The sequence below is a fragment of the Conger conger genome, chromosome 3 (assembly GCF_963514075.1).
Source record: "Conger conger chromosome 3, fConCon1.1, whole genome shotgun sequence".
Lineage (NCBI taxonomy): Eukaryota > Metazoa > Chordata > Actinopteri > Anguilliformes > Congridae > Conger > Conger conger.
The window spans coordinates 60,805,072-60,824,835 of record NC_083762.1 but is presented as its reverse complement, the minus strand read 5'-3'; the positions used below and the strand labels follow the sequence as shown (position 1 = coordinate 60,824,835).

The 19,764-nt window shown below is 43.3% G+C and overlaps 1 protein-coding gene across 1 annotated transcript in view; it reads right to left on the bottom strand.

Annotated features, from left to right (window-relative positions):
• Positions 1–15,108, bottom strand: part of LOC133123174 (low-density lipoprotein receptor-related protein 1B-like) — a 484,946-nt gene extending 469,838 nt beyond the window's left edge. Inside the window, exon 1 of the mRNA XM_061233491.1 lies at positions 14,987–15,108. Within this exon, the coding sequence (XP_061089475.1) occupies positions 14,987–15,071 (85 nt within the window). The 5' untranslated portion in view covers positions 15,072–15,108. The remainder of the gene's footprint in view (positions 1–14,986) is intronic.
• Between the last annotated feature and the right edge of the window lie 4,656 nt (positions 15,109–19,764).

Sequence of the window (19,764 nt, the reverse complement as noted above, 5' to 3'; positions counted from 1 at the left end):
GCCTTCATCACATGCTGAGAGGCAAAGAGGAAAATGTGTTTGCTTGTTTGGGACTTCTGCTTTGCACCGATTCCATTAAATCAACACAATTCTACTCATGTGTGAATGTGGGTATAATCTCTGTCATCTTTGCTTGGGGACCTCGATCCCACTGAACCCACTTGCTTAAAATGCAGGATTTCACTGCTGGCTCCTCCAAAATCAGACCACGCAAACCTGAATTCCCATCGCTGCTTGTGGCTAAGTCTCTCACGAAAGTATGACATGTTTTTGCCGGAATCCCTTGGCAGCGTTGACGGCAGAATCGCACATTTCTTTTTGCCACGTTCAAATGAATTAATCCACTTTTGGTATTATTTTTAAATACAAAGCACAGATGCCGCAATAAATAGAATTTGTTTGTATTACATGCTGAGAAGCTGAAAGGAAAATGCTTCAGAGTATTGTTCGTTTTTTTGTTTTTTTTGGATAGGTTCTGGTTTTCCTTGCATTTCTGTTATTTTTTATTGTTAAAAAACAGCCCAGCCGGACTCTGGTCTCCAAAGGCGTTCTGGCTAGAGGCAGTTCTCTGACCTGCGGAGAAAGTATCAGTAGAAAGAACTATAGCTTGGAAGTCTCAAAAAAAAAAAAACACCAGTGACAACCGATATCCCCTAGCTCACGACCCAGGCTCACCCCTGTGGGAAGGTGTCAGACTCTGTCTAACGTGGGTCATCGACATGCTGCCCCCCCCTCCGCAATCGCTCGGCTGTGACAGCAGTATGACAGCCGGTATCAGCTATGAGTTCACCCATAATTCCAAGCCAGTCAAGCGCAAATAGCTAAATCAGCCAAAGCCAATTTACCATTTCAATATACACTCAGTGATCTGATTTATTAGGTAGACCTGGACACCAGCTTGTTAATGCAAATATTTAATCCGCCAATCGTGTGGCTGCAACTAAATGCATAGAAGTGGACAAGAGGTTCAGCTGTTTTTCAGACCAAATGTCAGAATGGGGAAGAAATGTGATTTAAGTGACATTGACCGTAGAAAGATTGTTTGTGCCAGACAGGGTGGTTTGAGTATCTCAGAAACTGCTGATCTCCTGGGATTTTCACACACAACAGTCTCTAGGATTTGCAGAGAATAGTAAGAGAAACAAAAAACATCCAGTGAGCAGCAGTTCTGCCGGCAGAAACGCACTGTTAATGAGAGAGGTCAGAGGAGAAGCTCCAGACTGTTCGACACTGACAGGAAGGTGACAGTAACGCAAATAACCACAAATTACAACAGTGGTATGCAGAAGAGCATCTCTGAACACATGTGTCAAACCTCTATGTGGATAGGCTACAGCAGCAGAAGACTTAAGTCAAAAAAATAAGTCCAATAAATACCTAATAAAGTGCTCACTGAGTGTATATTGGCAATACAGTTGACATGAAGAGGCCAACCAAAGAGTAGGGACACCTACACTTTCCACAAACACACAAGAGCCAATAACTGATAACAACTGCTGGACCAAAGCTTCACGCTACCTGATGTTACCTTACTTGTATAACAGAGGACAGACTATTAATTAAACGTTTGACTTGTTTAGCGGCCTCCCTTTCACAGTTAAGAGGATGGACATTTACTGTTGTAATTCAGTTTAAGTGTGTTCCTCAAGGTTAATGTCCCACAGGACTCAAGCCTTCTGTTTACAAAGCCAGTGGCCAACAGCTATGTCACACCACTGCACATTAGCTTTGCCAACGACATGAATCTGAATCCACATGCAGATATTCTGTGTCTTGGCCATCAGCGTGTGTAATGTAGAGCTCACAAAGTAATTACAACAGCGCTGTTAATTAATAATGCATGTTTAACCGTCCTGTTGTTTCACTGGTCGAAATGTAGTCAGAGCCATCAAAAGTTGGCCAACAGTCACAACAGATTAACCACTCGCAACCGAAGCATGTCGCGCTGTGGCCAAGATGCTGCAGCTTCCTAAAGCTAATGATCTGTGTTCAAAGGAGGCTACCACGTTTTTTTTCTGCCAAAAATGTGATGGGTCCAAGGAGATATTTTGTTTTTGAAGGCTCAGCAATCTTGTAAAGGCAGTTAAATATAAATAGACTGCTGCAACACACACTGCCAAACATTTAGCATCAGTTCATAAATCACTGACTGTCAGAAAATGGCATCAGATTGAAGTTGTGTGAACTGCATCACACTCGAATAGTAATAAACCCAAGAGCAGAACGATTTTTGCTTGCGATACATCTTCCACATTTCATAGGAAATCTATTACAAAAATTAGCTTATATATAAATAACTGTATACATACTCATAAATAAACTTGATTATTGTGTCCACTCAATGTGTTGTGTACACTCTTTCAGCGTAAGATGAATTCAGACATAATGTTATTACACGTGGTTTCTGAGACATGACCTCACTTTTATTTTTTGCTTTGAGACCTTCTACTTTTAGCTTGTGTAAGGAGAGAAATCATTAAACCTGAAAGCAAGTCTAAAAATATTATTTTATTTGGCTGTGGTAGCCCCTGTTCCTGGTCTGCTCTGGGGTTTCACAACCCTCCCAGAATTTGAGAACGTACAATAAGGGCAATTAGAAGAGAATAACAGCAAAACGGCAGCAAGTCTGTAATGTTCACAACTTCAGCTTCAGCCTTGCTCGCAGTAACAAGTGTTCAAAACAAGACATTAAATCGTGGCAGACAGTAGCATCTTTGTTACAGTATATTTTATGGGTAAGGGAAGCACTGAACAAGCCACAAAAAGAATGTTTACTCACAAGCTGGAGCAATGAACCGCCATTTGATTCATTGCCAGTCAACCAGCCTTCTTTTCCATGAACTAAACTACCACTCAGAAGTTCCATCATGTAACAGTATTAGTAATTACCTGCCGGAGAGACTCGCGTCATATTTTCTCCCTTGAACACCAGAGGTGGGGAGGGGGGGGGGGGGGGGGGGGGGGTGGGATAGGATTGAAAAATGTTTGGTAACAATCTGTCCTTTCATTCCGCACCTGAGCCTCTTGCTCTGTGGTTTCTCTCAGCTCTGAGTTTGTGTAGCTTAGCAGCGAGAGGGCCTTAGATTTCTTTCTACTGTGAAAATTAATTGCCTTTCAGACAAACAAATAACAAAGTAATGAAAGCCTGCCAAACGGATGAACTCCATTTCCATCGGCGGGGCGAAAAAAGATGCATAATGCAGATGATATGGAGGTGCGCCAAACGGCAGGAAACCTTGGAAGCTCGCAGTGGGATGTGTCGTCATTCAATTTATTAACCTCTCTGACACAGACCCCGAGGACGACCTTTTGTCCGTTGATGTGAAACAACATTTTCTCCGTCGAGCTGTTACTTAAGACCAAAAAGACAGAGCTGCCGGGCCCGTTTCCCTCCTTGAAAGCCAAATTGTTATGAAGGTGTCAAGGGGTCACGGCAGTAAACGAACGCCACAAAGCCAGAGGAAAGTGTGCTACCATGTGGCATCCATCCCTGGCCCACTTTAAGGAATGCTCGGAAGATTCTCGAACTCAGGAAACAGCAATGCATGTCCACCTATAACACATGAAATGGGACTTGAATATAACATGAAATTTCTTAAAAATAGGAATTTGTCACCCTCTCACTGGCTACTAGTCACAGCTTGTTCGCCATTTAATTGAGGTTCTTTTGCGGAAATGACTCAAACAGATTTTTCATAATGTTACCCTTAAAGAGAGTGAAATATCGAACTGAATCGTATTTGTCATGATTTAAATCGTGGCGTGATACCATCCATTTGCATCCAAGACATTAGCATAATGATCAACCGCAAACAGAATTGCACAATGCACATACACTGGCAAGCACAAAGCCCGGGAATATCAATCATCCACGAAGACGGTTGTAATTTATGACTCAATCTTTGCACATTCTTTCTAACGCTACAAAGAAAAAAATCAAATTGCAAGCCAATTCAAACGTGGCAATATATTTTCTCTGCAGATGAAAATGCACCTGAAAAGTTAAACTCCCTCATGCTCCAAAAGAACCTTCTGGAGAACTGTGCTGCTTTCTCAGAGACTGCAGAGACTGCAGTATACTTGAAAAATGGATGCTCAAAGCATATTAATAATGTCCAACTGTATTTGAAAACAATGACTTCCCGTTTCAAGTACAACGGCAGGTTAAGCACCTCTAAAGGCTCACTGCTGCCACCATCTGCATCGGAGGGTGAACTGAGACATCATTAATTAATGTCATATTTTAGGTCGCTCACCTTATTGTTACCAAGAATAAGATAATGTGATTGGCAATCTCATTGTTTTCTAGCCGGCTTCTGAACAATATAAAAGACAGAGTTCAGGTTCAAGCGTATTAAAGCTTTTCTGGTGTGCGGAGAGCCATTTCAGGCTCAACGTCCTTAAATTGCTCTTAAGAGCCGGTGTCTCCGATGGGCTGAGTTTCTGAGAGAGAACAGCTCATCCTCTGGCCTTTTGTCACCAAGCCACAGCAGGGAAGCCAGGTGGAATAATTAGCTATTTTAAGCTCAGAGAAGAGGGAGAGAGAGAGAGAAACAAAACACTGAATACAGAATCTCCAATTATGAAAAAGAGTTGAGCGGGCGCAAAGATATTTGACCTCTGATCAAATGACTGCTCGTCCAGTTAGGAAAATCATCCTGATAGAACGTAACACAGTGATAGACAAGATTCGTAATCTGTAATGTTTTTAACTGGCAGGAAGATACAATGGAGAGACAAATGGGTGAAATGTGAATTAATCCAGGTAATCCGAGATGTCATACAAATGCCATAACTTTGGGTCTGTATTATCTGTATTAGAATACTAGTAGTAGTATAAGATTAGTTATGTACCAGTAGTTGTATTGAAGGAAAGTCGTATTCATAAAAAACAAAGGACATATGATGAAATGTAGACGAAGAGACTAGTGGACTGCTTGGGTCACATCCTGTTAAGGCTGCAGCGGGCCTATGGTCTGGTGTCATTTCACAAGGTGAGGGCTACCATGATCTCATCACACACACACACACACACACATACACACACACATATGCACACACCACTGCTGGCCTATGGTCTGGTGTCATTTCACAAGGTGGGGGCTACCATGATCTCATCACACACACACACACACACACATATGCACACACCACTGCTGGCCTATGGTCTGGTGTCATTTCACAAGGTGAGGGCTACCATGATCTCATCCATACACACACACACACACACACGTACACATGCACTGCGCCTGCACGCACACACACACACAGACACATACAAATGCACTGCGCACGCACACACACACACACACACACACACACATACACCACAGCCGGCCTATGGTCCGGTGTCATTTCACAGGGTGAGGGCTACCATGATCTCCTACACACAGACACAGACACAGACACAGACACAGACACACACACACACACACACACACACACACCAGATCTGGCCCACGGTCTGGTGTCATTTCACAAGGTGAGTGTTACCATGATCTCATATACACAGACACACACACATGTACACTTGCACGTGCGCACACACACACACACATGCGCACGCACACACACACACACACCACAGCCGGCCCATGGTCTGCTGTCATTTCACAAGGTGAGGGCTACCATGATCTCAGACACACAGACACACACACGTACACATGCAAGTGTTCACACACACACACACACACACCAGCCGGCCCATGTTATGGTATCATTTCACAAGGTGAGGGCTATCATGATCTCATACACACACACACACACACACACACACACGCACATACACATGCACTGCGCACACAAACACTGCAGCCGGTTCATGCTCTGGTGTCATTTCACAAGGTGAGGGCTATCATGATCTCATACACACACACACACACACACACACACACACACATACACATGCACTGCGCACACAAACACTGCAGCCGGTCCATGCTCTGGTGTCATTTCACAAGGTGAAGGCTACTATGATCTTGTGCACACACACACACACACACACACACACGCACATGCACTGCGCACACAAACACTGCAGCCGGTCCATGCTCTGGTGTCATTTCACAAGGTGAAGGCTACTATGATCTTGTGCACACACATGCATGCACACACATGCATGCACGCATGCACACACGATACATATCAACACTGCTTAGGTGCATAATCTGTATACACCCACAAAATAGATACAGTATCAACAATGTGTAGGTGCTTAATCTTTATATATAATACTGAGAGCACACAGTTATATTAATTTAAAAGGGAGTCTCCAGACATAACAGCTCATTGATAAATCACATACGGGTGCTAATGCTGTGAAAGAACATGCAAGAAAAGGAGCTGAATAAATCATGCAATTTTAAATTGATCTTTAAATTTATATTTTCAAACTGCATTCCCTCATGGATGGTTGGCAGCCTGTAGCCTAGTGGAAAAATAACATGACTGGTACCTGGAAGGTTAGTGGTTCAAGCCCCGGCGTAGCCACAATAAGATCCACACAGCTATTGGGAAAGGCCCTTAACCCCATATTGCTCCTGGGGGGGGCAGCCCTTTCATAGTCAAATCAACTGTAAGTGGCTTTGGATAAAAGCATCAGCTAAATAACAAAATTATTATTATGGTGCGTAGCAGTGATATACTAAGGATTGAGGCCATTTTGTGTGTGATCTTGGTGCCCCTCTCGCCTGCCGTTCTCAGAAATGAAGACAAGCCTTCCTCATCCTTTCCCGTTCTGAGGGACGGAAACACTTCTTTTTATATTTCCAAGTATTTGCATAATTGGCCACGGATTCGCCCTGTGGACAATGGCCAGGGAACGAAGCAGTAAATCTCCACCCCCATGTCACGTGACTCTCCAATGCTCCCCTTTTTCCTGTTCCCTGACGCTCACAGATTACACCCATCTGAGATGCTCAGAGGAACCTCCATCTTGAGAATCCACGACACAGCCCCACAGATGAGTCGGGCCACTTCTCAACGTCCCGAATACTTAAACGCCACAAAAGAAAATGAATGATGAATTAGCCCCGAAATTACCTGCTGATTGAAAATTCCTATGAGTTCTTAGTCATCGCTTTAAAACCAGCCCAGTAAAACATTTTTGGATTTGAACATTCTGAGCAGGCACCAAATAAAATGACCAGACACCAGGGTAATTTGTGTCTAGCGCACTTTTAAAATTTCATTTATTTCATTGTGACATGCATAGCATCCCACTGTGACTGTGCACAGAAAAAAGTGCTATATAAAACATAATACCATAGATTGGTTTCTAGCGGGTTTCATTTTCCCGTAGAATGACCCCGGGTGCCTTTTGAGTTTTTGTTGTTCGTTTTTTTTGTTTTTTTTAAACCACTGAAAAGGACATGAAGGGATTGATGGATCTTAGTGTTTGCTTCCTGGTTTTCTGACTCAGCCAAAAGTCACGGCTCATTGCGTCTGAGTAGCGGCGCTTTCACCGCGTCCCCTCCATCACCCTTCGCCCGCCCCCCCACCCCCCACCAGCGCCCCCTGCGCGAAACCACTCCCAGGCGAAGGTACTCATGAGCGCGGCCCAATCAGTCATCTTGATCCGGGCGGACACCGGCATTCAACTCAATTCGACTCAGCTTTATTTGTGTGGCGAGCGCTTTCCTTATTTATTTATTTTAAGGACAAATATCTCAATGCGCTTTACGGAGATTACGGCCTGGGATTGGAGCCCGCCGAGGGGTGACGGCGGCCAGGAGCGCCTCCCTCGAAGGAAAATCCGTCGCGACGTTGCTCTCGCGGGCGCGTAACGCGGCAGGAAAGGCAGCAGCGCCGTGCCGACATCGTTTAGCTTCACTGCGACGGCGAAAGTGCGCGGCGGGGGTGTCTGATTTTATCGGAAAAGGGCCGGTGCGGGTGCGGCCTTTCCTTATAGCCCGACGCTAACTCCTCATTCTACTGACCAATGTCTTTATTGAAGACCATGATTTGTTAATTAGGTCATCCGGGCAGCCTATAGCCTAGTGGCAAAGGTTCATGACAGGGAACCGGACGGTTGGTGGTTCAAGCCCCGGTGTAACCACGATAAGATCCACACAGCTGTTGGGGCCCTTGAGAAAGGCTTGTAAACTCCTTAATTTCTCCAGGGGAGATTGTCCCCTGCTTAGTCTAATTAATTTTCAGACACTTTGGATAAAAGCGTCAGCTAAATAACAAATTATCATTATATCATAGCGCTGGGCTAAAACAAAAACCTGCACCTGCACCAGCCCTTTTTGGATAACATTGGGCACCCCTGGTGTACAGAAAACAGCTTGACCATTTTACATGCGTTTAGCCCCCCACAATCACTTCTCCATAACGTGGCGCAGTATACAGCCATGTCTAGCTCAGGTGAAGGAAAGACAGACATAATGTTCTGCACTCTCTCAGTGCAGGGGCCTTTGAGTGCCTTCCACACCAAGAACAATAACTACAACGATTACTATAAATGTGTCGTTTTAAAAATCGTCCTCACTCAAGTGGATGGAGGAGTTTGCACGACAGTGACGAATGATATCATTGGGATCACTTCCAGATACATTTTTTTCCAGCTGCATGAACGATAAAACACTGACAGCCAATCAAAATCCGACCGGATTTACAGGCTGCTGCGTGCAAAACAGGCGACATAGCCAAGACAATTCTTACAGAAAGTTATCTTGCAGCAATGTGGATCACATCGTTATGGTTATAGTTATTGTTATAGTTATAGTTGGTGCGAATGGGCCTTAAAAGTCATTTCAATTGAGGGGCACCCCCCAGCCCTTCATCCCTCCGAACTCTCGAGCGATTGGGTGGTGCCTCCTCTGGGTCCAGTCTCCCCTTCTAGCGCGATCCCCAGACACGTCCAGGCAGACGGGCAGAGGTCCAGAACAGAGCCGTGATCCGACCCGGAGGGGGTGGGGGTGGGGGGGGGGGGGGGCGCATCCGCTGCCAATAGTGCTGCCTCACTCTCTTAGCATGCAGTGAGTGCCTGCAGCCTCCCTCCCAACCCCACACATCCCCCCCAGTTCCCCAAACCTTCCCCACTGTTGTGAGGTGTTATTGTTTTGTGTTCTCCGCTCCCTCGCTTCAGAAGACGCCGCGCGTGACTGCCTTCGACGGCACGGAAGAAAAACACAAATTAGACTCAGTCTTGCATCCCTGCGTTTTCGGGAAAGCGTTTTTCCGGCATTTTTTACCCGACGACCTCGCAACTTCGCGTTTCCTTTTTAACTCTTTGAAACGATAAATCGCCGAAAGCCGGGCCTAAGTAACGTGCTTGGATTTTTGCCAAATCAATTCGGTGGAGTCAAATTGAAACAGAAGGTTTCCACGGTACCTGCGGGTCTCCCGGCGGTCTGATAAGCTTTGAGCTGTTCCGGCTTGTGATTCGCTAAGAGGATGCTCCATTGGCTTGACTGAAGCAAAGGCCTCCAGTTCCAAAAGCCACGGCATCAAGCTAATGCCAGGCTGTGCTGTGTACTGGCACGCCCATCGTGACAGAATATGCATTGTGGCACATTGCAATACAAATCAATGTCATTGTTCAACTTCCAATAACATAATGTGATTACCCATACCCAAACAGACTACCAGCTACAAAAAACTTTCTACATCCACATGACATGCATTGTCTTTTGTAATTTCGAATATGCATATTGTGATTATCAGCTAAATTCAGGTAATCCGTTACATTAGCCAAAAGATCTTAAACAAGAAATTTTGGATTAACTTAAGACATAAAGACAAGCAAGGAAAATAAAAAAAGAACTGAGAAATACACAGGCGCGCACACACACACAGCTCAAACGATCAAAACAGTAGGCATTCAATCAATACAAAGGTCATAAAAATTACTATTTGTAATATCACGAACAAACACCATTATACAGGGAGTCATGATTCTTACCTACAACAGCACAATCCTTAGTACATACTGCCTGCTCAGACTGAAGGCTATTTACTGAGGTAAATCAGATTAAGTACTCTGCCTTACAATGGCCCACCCGGGACACTAAAACCGCAACCTGCTGGTTACAAGCCTAGTAAGTTGCTACAGTAAAGCCCTAGAGAGCTGTCCATATAACTGCCAGAAGTGTGTGCACTCAGCTTGTGCTTTGCAGGTTGCAGGTTCAAATTCAAGACGGAGCACTGTCCTTTGATTATTCAGTTAAGGGGGATTATACCACTGTGCTTCTGGCAATATCCAGAGGTAAGCTACGAACAAATAACGCTAGCTTGTTGAGTCACACCAAATGAGGGCAACTCCTATTATAGTAATCAGCCTAGATAGCAGTAGCACTGCAAACAGAGACAAAGAGCTGGCGCTAAATGTCCTTTTTGTCTTATGGGAAATAGTGGGAAGAAATACTGTAAGCCTTCCATCATTCATGGAGCCACACAGATAGGCAGTCGCAGTTTTTGTCTCCCAGATTGGGAGTTCCAAACCAATAAAAACTTTTCTGGGGGGAAGGGGTTGAAATTGTTCACTGTATATACATTTTATTAATGCACAAAATCTTCCCACATAAATTTTACAACATGCTTTTCTTCAAAATTATGTTACTACACAAGCATTAATACTTTGATTGTCAAGTGCAGGCATATCAGCACCTAGATGTTACCATCATCACACACAATGAAATAGAAATGATACCAGACCAGACGTATTTTTCCATGGGGAATTCATTGCAGTCTCCCTAATCCCAAGCACCGTTTCCTTCACCAGACAGGGGCACAGCTTGCAGGTCTCCTGCAAGCCCTAGTGCTGCAGTGCTCTTAGAGCAACTTCGGCAAGGAAAAATTATGAAGGAAGAAAAAAATTATAAATAATATGGCTTCGATTCCCGGTCCTGCCAAAGCCGAGTTTGGCCGGCTCACATGGAGTGGCATAATTGGCTCGCCCCTCCAAGGGCGGGGGGGTCTCAAGAGGGGTTAGTGTGATCGGTGCATACAACAGCACCCTGGGAGCCTCGAAATCACTGTCGCAGGCGGGACGATGTGGCTCGGAGAAGGAGTGTCGTTTTCAGGATCACCTGATCCACCTGGGCCACCGAGCGACAGGGTGTAGGTGGTGTACCCCTGGCTAACACATGGGCCATTGGAATAGATAGGGTACAATTGGTTAAAACTATTAAAAAATTGGGAAAAAACAGGAAGAATTTGAAATAATTTTGTTTTATTTTTTTTTTTATAATAATATGGCAACATGCGTGGCATATCAAAAAGCTTCCGGGTTTGCCAACTGCAGTTCAAACAATGCACTTAAATCACTGTGAAATGAGTATACACTGTCTGTGAGGACAGGCTGACAATTTCACTGTTGCATGTGTCCATATCTTGATGTTGCTTGCATTTTACATTTAATCATACACAATATTTTCTTGCATGTTCTTTATGACCAAACTCATAATCACGTCCAATACATTAGAAATACATTTTATATATTTCTCAAAGAACTGAGAGCAAAGAGTCAGTGTACCACCAATACCCTCACAAACAAAAAAAAGATCATGCAGGTTGACAGCCAACTCACAGGCGAGTTGCCCCTTCTTATCAACTTACCAACCAATACATCACTCCTTGTAAGACATCATTGGTTCAGTCAGCCATGATGGTCATGTCACAGCCATTTACTGGTCAGCACTTAGTGCCGAAATTACAGCCACAGTTATAACTTGTCAGCAGCTACGTATGTTTCAGAGGTAAGATTAGACAGGAAGGCTTGACATGAGGTAGGCCCACGCAAAATGTGGCTTTTAGAAACGAGGCTTAGATGAGGTCAAGCTCTCCGTCGGCAGAAACAAACACCTGTTGCGGCAAAACGTGTTCCAAAGTGTTCATAAAATGTTCCACGTCCAGCCGATTTGGGGTGAAGGTTCCACTAAAGGAAAAACATTACTTTTTGCCGTGAAACTTTCCAGACAGTAATGTAAACCAGCTATGAAAACAACCCCGGAGCTGGGACGAAAATGTCTACAAAATACACAGCTTTCTTGGCAATCCGGCGATGATATGACCTAACTGAAACTGTGGACCAGTGGTCGTTCAGTCTATGTCCTTCGGCTATTTATAACGTTGTCATAGCAATAATGCTGAGGACGTTTATTCAATTTGAGTGCAAGAATTAATTTATTTTTAACTGGGATAAATTGGTTACAGACTTCCTTAGTGTTGTCTCCAGATAATTTCCAGGAATATGGATAACCAAAACATGGTTAAAAGACAACATACTTTTGTTTTCAGAACAGCTATATCGTGAGGAAGAAATTGGTTGATTGAGAAGAAAAATAACAACAAGGTCTGAATCATTTCAAGTTCACAAATTTAGAGTAGACAAGCAGCAAGACCATACGTCTCTCTCTCTCTCTCTCTCTCTCTCTCTCTCTCTCTCTCACACACACACACGAACAGCACAAGTAGGCACAACTGATGCAGTACTTTCAATGAGCCAATGAGCATTTTTAATTGAACATGGAGTGAAGAAAAATGTAAATCGCAAATAAGCATGTAGGAACATAAGCATGTTATTTTGCCCCAACTCTCGCTGTTAACGCAGCCTGAAAATAATTGCCATCGATTCTCAGTTCTGGAAGGCCAGAAGATAATTCCGTTAGAAGAGGGCCGTCTAAACGCGACGCAGCTACACCCTCAACAACCAATAATTCTCATCCTGTTCTCCGTTTATCGCTCAGGCTATTTTGCAGTAGGCTATGGTTGTAGCTTGGGTGGAGTAGCTAACTAGGTTTCCACCAAGTTTTTTTTTTTAATAGCATTCAGCCACCAATTTTAGGCAGTAATGTAAATAAAGTCTCATATAGACAATTCATCAAAATCACGAGAACACTAGCCACATTTAAAAAATTCGAAACGGTAATTGGCAGGTACGGTTATTACAAACATTCAAACAATTAGGTTTCCACCTTTGGAAACTAATTGTGTCCCTCCCAAGCAGGAGTTAAAAACTGGACAAAGATAGCCATAACCTAAGCATGACCTTAAAAATAGCTAAGGGATTCGCTCTAGTATGAATACAAGCCCACACTGATTAAAACTTGAGAACAAAGCTGGGTAATTGAAATTGCATGCAGATTATTTCAGTCATGTTGTAACTACATGGGAAAACAGCTGTACTGGTGAACATTTAATAGTAAGATGAACAACATAAATTAAGGACGCATTTTACTGCAGGTTACGGGAATTACATTCAGTCGCCCAGACGGAGATTTTAACCATGTTTTCAAAAGTAACCGGGACTGGCAAACCATAGCTCGGCTGAAATAAAATGCTGAAAAAACGGCGTAGGCTACTCGACGTACCGTGATAAATGCGTGTGATAGAAGGTTGTTGTGATAGCCTACTCAATCTCATTTGGGTTTCCGACACCTGTTCCTTCTGAACTGAACGTGAACGCAGTGCGCGTTCAGAAAACTGAGCGGAGCGCACAATGTATAGGCTACACGAACATCACAGGCCACCTAGTGACAGTGCAGTTTTCAATACTGGTATAATTGCATGACATTATCGGTGGTTTTAAGATTGAGCACAGATTCCTAATGGGATACAAAGTATTGTCGCCAATTTCATGAATAACTTTTTATGACGCAATGGAAAATCCGCAAAGCATAGTCAATAAGATTCCGCTTAATATTGCTAAAGCAATTTAACGCTGTAATACGCAGGGGGATGTCATTAAAACAGCATGTTATAAGCTGTCGATCTGTCTTATATTAGTTCGGGGGTTGGGGGAGGGCGCGTCTTCTAAAGCTTGCCCTATCTCGACAGGCACACCTTCAAGCGTAAATTGAGCGTTCGGAAGCTTAGATTTACACTGCGTTTCAACACAAGGCAGAGTCAACCACAAAGTTATTCTTACAATTTCAGGGAATTAAAAAGGTTTCACGATAGCCACCAAGGAACTGGGTTCGTAGTGGATGCTTTTTTGAGCAAGCATTCAATAAACTATTATGCAGGCACCTGCTGCGATTCGCTGGTTGTGTCTAAATAAAAAGCATCTCAGGGCTTCGAAGCGGGACACATTATTGGATTTCATATCCTCGAAAACTGAGCCCCGAAAGGACAAGACAGAAAATCAACAGGAGGAGAACACTTGTGTGTAAAATAATTCGACAAGGGGATATATTCCTGTTTCTGCGAGGCTGCAATCGATGGACTCTGGGAAATCAGGATTTCAAAAGGACATTCAGCCGAGTTATTTGATGCCAATGAGAATTCTCAAGCACGTGTCCATGTTGTACTTGCCTGGGCTACCACATCCATTACCGTGTTCATTTTGCCGTTTCAGTGTTGTACTTGCACATAATACTTTACATTACTGCCAATAATAAAATGAATGTATAAGAACATCTTGTAACACAGTTATGTAGCCCGCCATGCAGCAATGACAAAGCTTCAAATGCGAAATACGCTCTAGTTGAATAGGTCTGAATTGGTAGGCTACATAATAGGCTACACGTAGCTACAGTATCTTTGCATTCCCTTTGAGCAGCCAATGATAACTACTGTAGCCTACACAAACACAGTAAAACAGGCTACATATGTAGCTTTTAAAACTAAAAAGTAGCATATACACAGGTCCCGTCTGCCATTGCATAAACTGGATTTTATTTTTGTTGCATATGAAATACCACTGTTCGTTTGTTACGGGCAACCCATATTCTACTCAAATTTAAGAACAGAAAACTAAAATCTCGTCACGTGACAGCGGTAGAACGTACACAACCAATACCGAATTGGAAATTTGAGCACTTAGAAATAAAATGCAGATAGCCTACTACTTCTAACAATATAATTACAGGCACAGACCCCGTAGTACTGTTTATATATAAAACAAGGGATAGGCAGTGTGTTCAAAAGTAAAACAACTATAATGTGTTTAAAGCCATTTTTACGAAGCCATAAACGATAATCCAGTGCGGTAAGTTTTATCAGACCTCGTATGACCGCTTGCATTGCGAACGAGTCTTACCTTGCTCTGCGCCTACGGTGGTCAGCACCTTGGCGATTGGAAATAATCCCGATATGGTCAAAAAGGCTAAAATAAATTCTGACATCGTTGCGGAATTGAGACTCCGGCTCCAGCAGGACTCTCGCACAAGTCCGGACCCCTCAGTTAGTGAGTCACGCGCCGGTTATTCAAGGATGTCAGTGGGAATTCTTTCTCGCAGCGAGCCAGCGGTCCACCTCTCCCTGCGTGCACTAGGATCTCTAGGTGTTTATATGAGTGTAAGAAGACGGTATAAGGGAGGGTGCACAGAGGGAGACAGCGAGAGGCGAGAGAGAGGGAGAGGAAGAGGTAGGACAGAGGCGGGGGTACAAGCGGAGGATGTGAGTGTGTGTGCGGGGGGGGGGGGGGGGGGGTCTTGCAGAGAACAGAGAGTGTGTGTCTTGACTTTTCAATGCTGGGTACGTCTGATCCTACATCACGGACGAGGGGTAGCGCAAAACGCAAGCGACTAGGAAACAACTGATTAATCGCACGGATACACCCCACCCCCTCCCAAGTTCCCATAAATCACTACCATTAGCTACCTATGGATTGGCACCAAGTCAAGGCAATTATGGATCGCATTTTCCACTCAACTGAAGAGTGAACGAGATCTTCGTATCTCATTCATCTGTTGTTGTACACAATTCAACAAAAACTATTTTAAGCAGCCATTATCTCAAATGTCGATCACTATAAGAACGCGAAAGATTACATCTCATTTTATTTATTGGTTTTATAGTAGTAGTTGCTGACCGACACCTAACAATCCCCCCCTTTAAAATATACGTTTTAAATGTGGATACATTACAGTGCATTCCATTCCAATTATGGCTTGGCTCAACTGTGGGCAAGAGATTAATTAAATCGGATTAAAATCCAATGACAAAAATGAGAGGTGGCTCTGTGGAGAAAAGGTATGGTGCGATTCACCGCTAGGTAATATAATTAACAGGTAGCAAAGTGAACCCATGAGTCTGGAAACAAACCTCCAAGGGATACCTCGTAAAAAGTTAAGTCTAAATGGTGTAAACTGGAGGGTAAAAGGGCATTTTCCTTTCTCCGACAGACTTTCCATCCTCCGGGTTACTGCCTGGACAGAATGACCAATGCAACTGATCTCAGACAGCAGGTCCCAGGCAACAAGGCCCTTCAGGGCTTGTGTCGGGCAACAGATTGATTACGGCCGAGGAATTGGTGTTATTAAATATGGACTACTGCTGTGACCAGGGCGGTTGAACAGTGATTTCCCCCATCCAACTACAAACCGCAGTAGTGGCTTAGAAGAAAAAGTTGAGACTAATAAACCAAACGTAACGTTATCAATGAGATATTGGTACCTGCCTTGGACTAGCGGTACCGTGAAATTATAGCTGCAATGTATTTATGATTATTTGGTGAAAACGCACCTTGCGATACCCGTTAAGTGCTATGCAAAAGTTAATGTATTTTATATCTATTATTGATATCTATTATGGATGTTTCATTTGAAAGAGTACATTTATGACCCCCTGCCACCCCCAAAAATTGGATCGATTCTAATTGTATTGCAAAGGAGAATAAAACGACTGCATCCTTTATTAGATGTTCATAAGCCCCAATGATTAATAGCTGCTCATTTTCTGTTAATTGAGCCGGTATAAAGAATCGCCTGGATAAACAGTCGCCGAGCTCAAGTTTCCGCCACGCTGGTGGCGAATGGCATTTCGCGGAGTAATTACTGAAAGAGCCTGAAAACTAGTGATTTTAACAAGCTGAGAATGAGCATGGGTTCCAAGCGGCTGTCCACACTATCCACAGCCCAAGGCTAGCTCATCAGGAACACATTCGTCCTGTGCTTCAACAGCCGGCCGAATGCACAGCATAGCATGGCCACCCGTGCCCTGTACATTCTTAAAGCGTACAGTAAACAAATAAAGCACCCTTAAAATATATATACATTCTCTGGCCCCATAGACAATAGATCTGTATAGACCAATATAGATAAACCCCAGACAGGAATCTTATCTCAGTGATTCATTTCATTTTTGTAAAGGAATTCAGGCATCCTGTCTATCAGACAGGTAATGAGGAAGATGCAGGCTAGCATTTGACAAGGAGTCCAGTGGGCCCATTCATCCAAACAATGATCTAAGTCACACACTGAGCCTTGTGTAAAGCTAGCAGCATCACATCTAAGGCGCAGGGCCACGGGAGATAGAGTTAGCAAGCATGCTGTATTTTCTAACCACAGCATATATGTTTATCAGTATTCAGATACGTCTGCTTTCAATTCCCATACGAAAGACCGATATTGGAACAGTTCACTCCCGCTACTTTCGACTGAACTGTCAGAAATTGCCAGAAATGTCCTAGAACTGTACCCATGGTCTATAGTCATAGTAAAGACATGCATCTTATTTCTGGATGAAATATGCTCTAATATGTGTATACATTTTTTTTTTAAATTGCCAGTAGGTCTGCTTTCCATTCCCATACGAGTGACCACACCTTCCTGTTTTGGGAGGCTCTGGTAGTTCAGACCGCGTACTTGCGGGTTTGTCAGTAAATCTGAGCGTCAGAAATCGAATCGCTGTTCAGCACTGAGGTTCCACCTTTACCCTTAATTAACGATCTGCTGTTAGCAAAGAGGCGTTTTTGTTTTTTTGTTCCCTTTTTCAGATGAGGCCCCTTGCTGTTATTAATTATTCCTGCCAGGGACTGAACCGCTAGATACCTGTCAATATGCATAGCAATCACGCTGCACCTGCCTGAACCTGCTTAACTCGCTTCTCACCCCCCATGGGGGTCAGGGGGCCCAGCTGCTGAGACTGGAAACAGAAGTCTTACCTTTCTGGCACACATCACCGCCACCATTAAAATCCGGGGTAGAAGTACAAGTAGGCTACATCAGTAGCATACAGAGTAGTACCAATAGCAAATGTAGTGTCATACTAATATACAGCAGCATATATAATATGATTGGCAGTGTAGTATGGAATTTGTGTGTCGCAGTATATTACAAAGAAGACTAGTATTCAGCCAGTGTGAGTGTTAAAATGCTTAGCTATATATAGCAGATGCCTAAATGCAGTGACCTGTCAATGCATGACATTTATAACAAAGGGGCTTAATTTCGCTAAAAGCATGACTAACCTGTGCATGTTGACACCATAATTAGAAAACTGTATAAAATGTGTTTCATTTAAAGACAAATGAGCAAGAGCTAGTATATTGTAAATGAAAATTAAACAATCAACAAATATAAATGGGGGAAAAGGGAAGAAAATGAACTTTTGCAACTGTTCCCAGAACCGCGCAGGTTATGGCTTCAGCACTATAGTATCGGCAATACCAATGTGCATCCCACCAGATAAAACAAATGCCGCCGAGTTCCAAGGTTAGTTGAAAAGGCACATACTGCGTGGAATCATCTTCCACGATTTATGATGACGGTTTGAACGGCCACTGCTTTCCGCAACATTAAATGTGTTTTATAGGATCTGTGGGGGCTTACGTCCTCATGGGGACAATGAACTTAAAATAGCCTACTCTGTTTATAATTAGTAGTAGTAGTAGTAGTAGTAGTAGTAGTAGTAGTAGTAGTAGTAGTAGTAGTAGTAGTAATAATTGGACGTGAAATGTTGTGAAATGCAAAGCGTGACATTTTGGCAAATGCGCTGCTACCTGTAAAAACACAAAGTATCTACTCTGCTCAAAATCGAGTGCTCAACATTCTTGAATCTGCCTAAATATACGGTGATGTTGTTCCTTTAACATTCATCGCTGTATAACCAGCCTACTTTATTGCCGAGAAGAGAACATGAAAGAGTAGCCTACACGTATAAAGCGTCACCCCATACCCTACTGCTTTTGATGTAGGCTGCGTGGTAACGCTCAGCAGTGTGGCTGAGCGAATGGACACTAACGACGCATCCTGTGGCTTTGCGGAGTTGTCAATCAAGTGCCGGCGACGGCTTGGATTTTGTTTCGATGATGCATTTGTCCATTCACTACACAACACGCTTAAATTGCGATTTGCGCTTGGAAAAAATGTTCCCACAGTAAAAGTAACGCCCCCACCAACGTATCATATAATCTAACATTTCAGATTTTAAATTATGTGCTTCACAATATAGGCAGAGTAGACTACTGCGTAGTAGCCAACCACGAGTACTAATCAAGGCGGATTAGACTCATGTTATTATTCTCATTCGCATAACGTTTAAGCCTATTAACAAGTGTCGATATTACAAATTGCAAATAATTTTACCAGTACATAAATTACTACACTCTCCGCCCAAACTTCTGTATATTTATCAGTCATCTGTGAATTACGTAGCATACAAATCCACTCCACAGAAAAAGTAAATCACGCAGTCAAAGCGTGTACAGCCTACCAAACGGCGAATATGGGGAGTCCACAAATACAAACAGCAATTAATGGAATGACACTGTTTGTTTTTAATTTCAGACCTGGTAATGACTTTTTTTCTTGTAAACATTGACTTCAAAGACGCACTCAGCATATTTCGATGAAATCCACATAGCCTACAGAAAAGCGCCGTTGATATGATCTTTCCGATTAAGACGAAACTGTTGTGAAAAGCACAAAGTCATTTTAAGTTAATTACCCCTGCATTTTGACTTAACCAAGATATTACGGTTTGCATAATGTAATAGAGCCATCACACGTTTCATCGTCATGGGCAGCAGAGATTAGCGAGACATCTAAAATAAGGCTAAAATACAGCTGCCATAAAATCCATCTGGCTGTCATG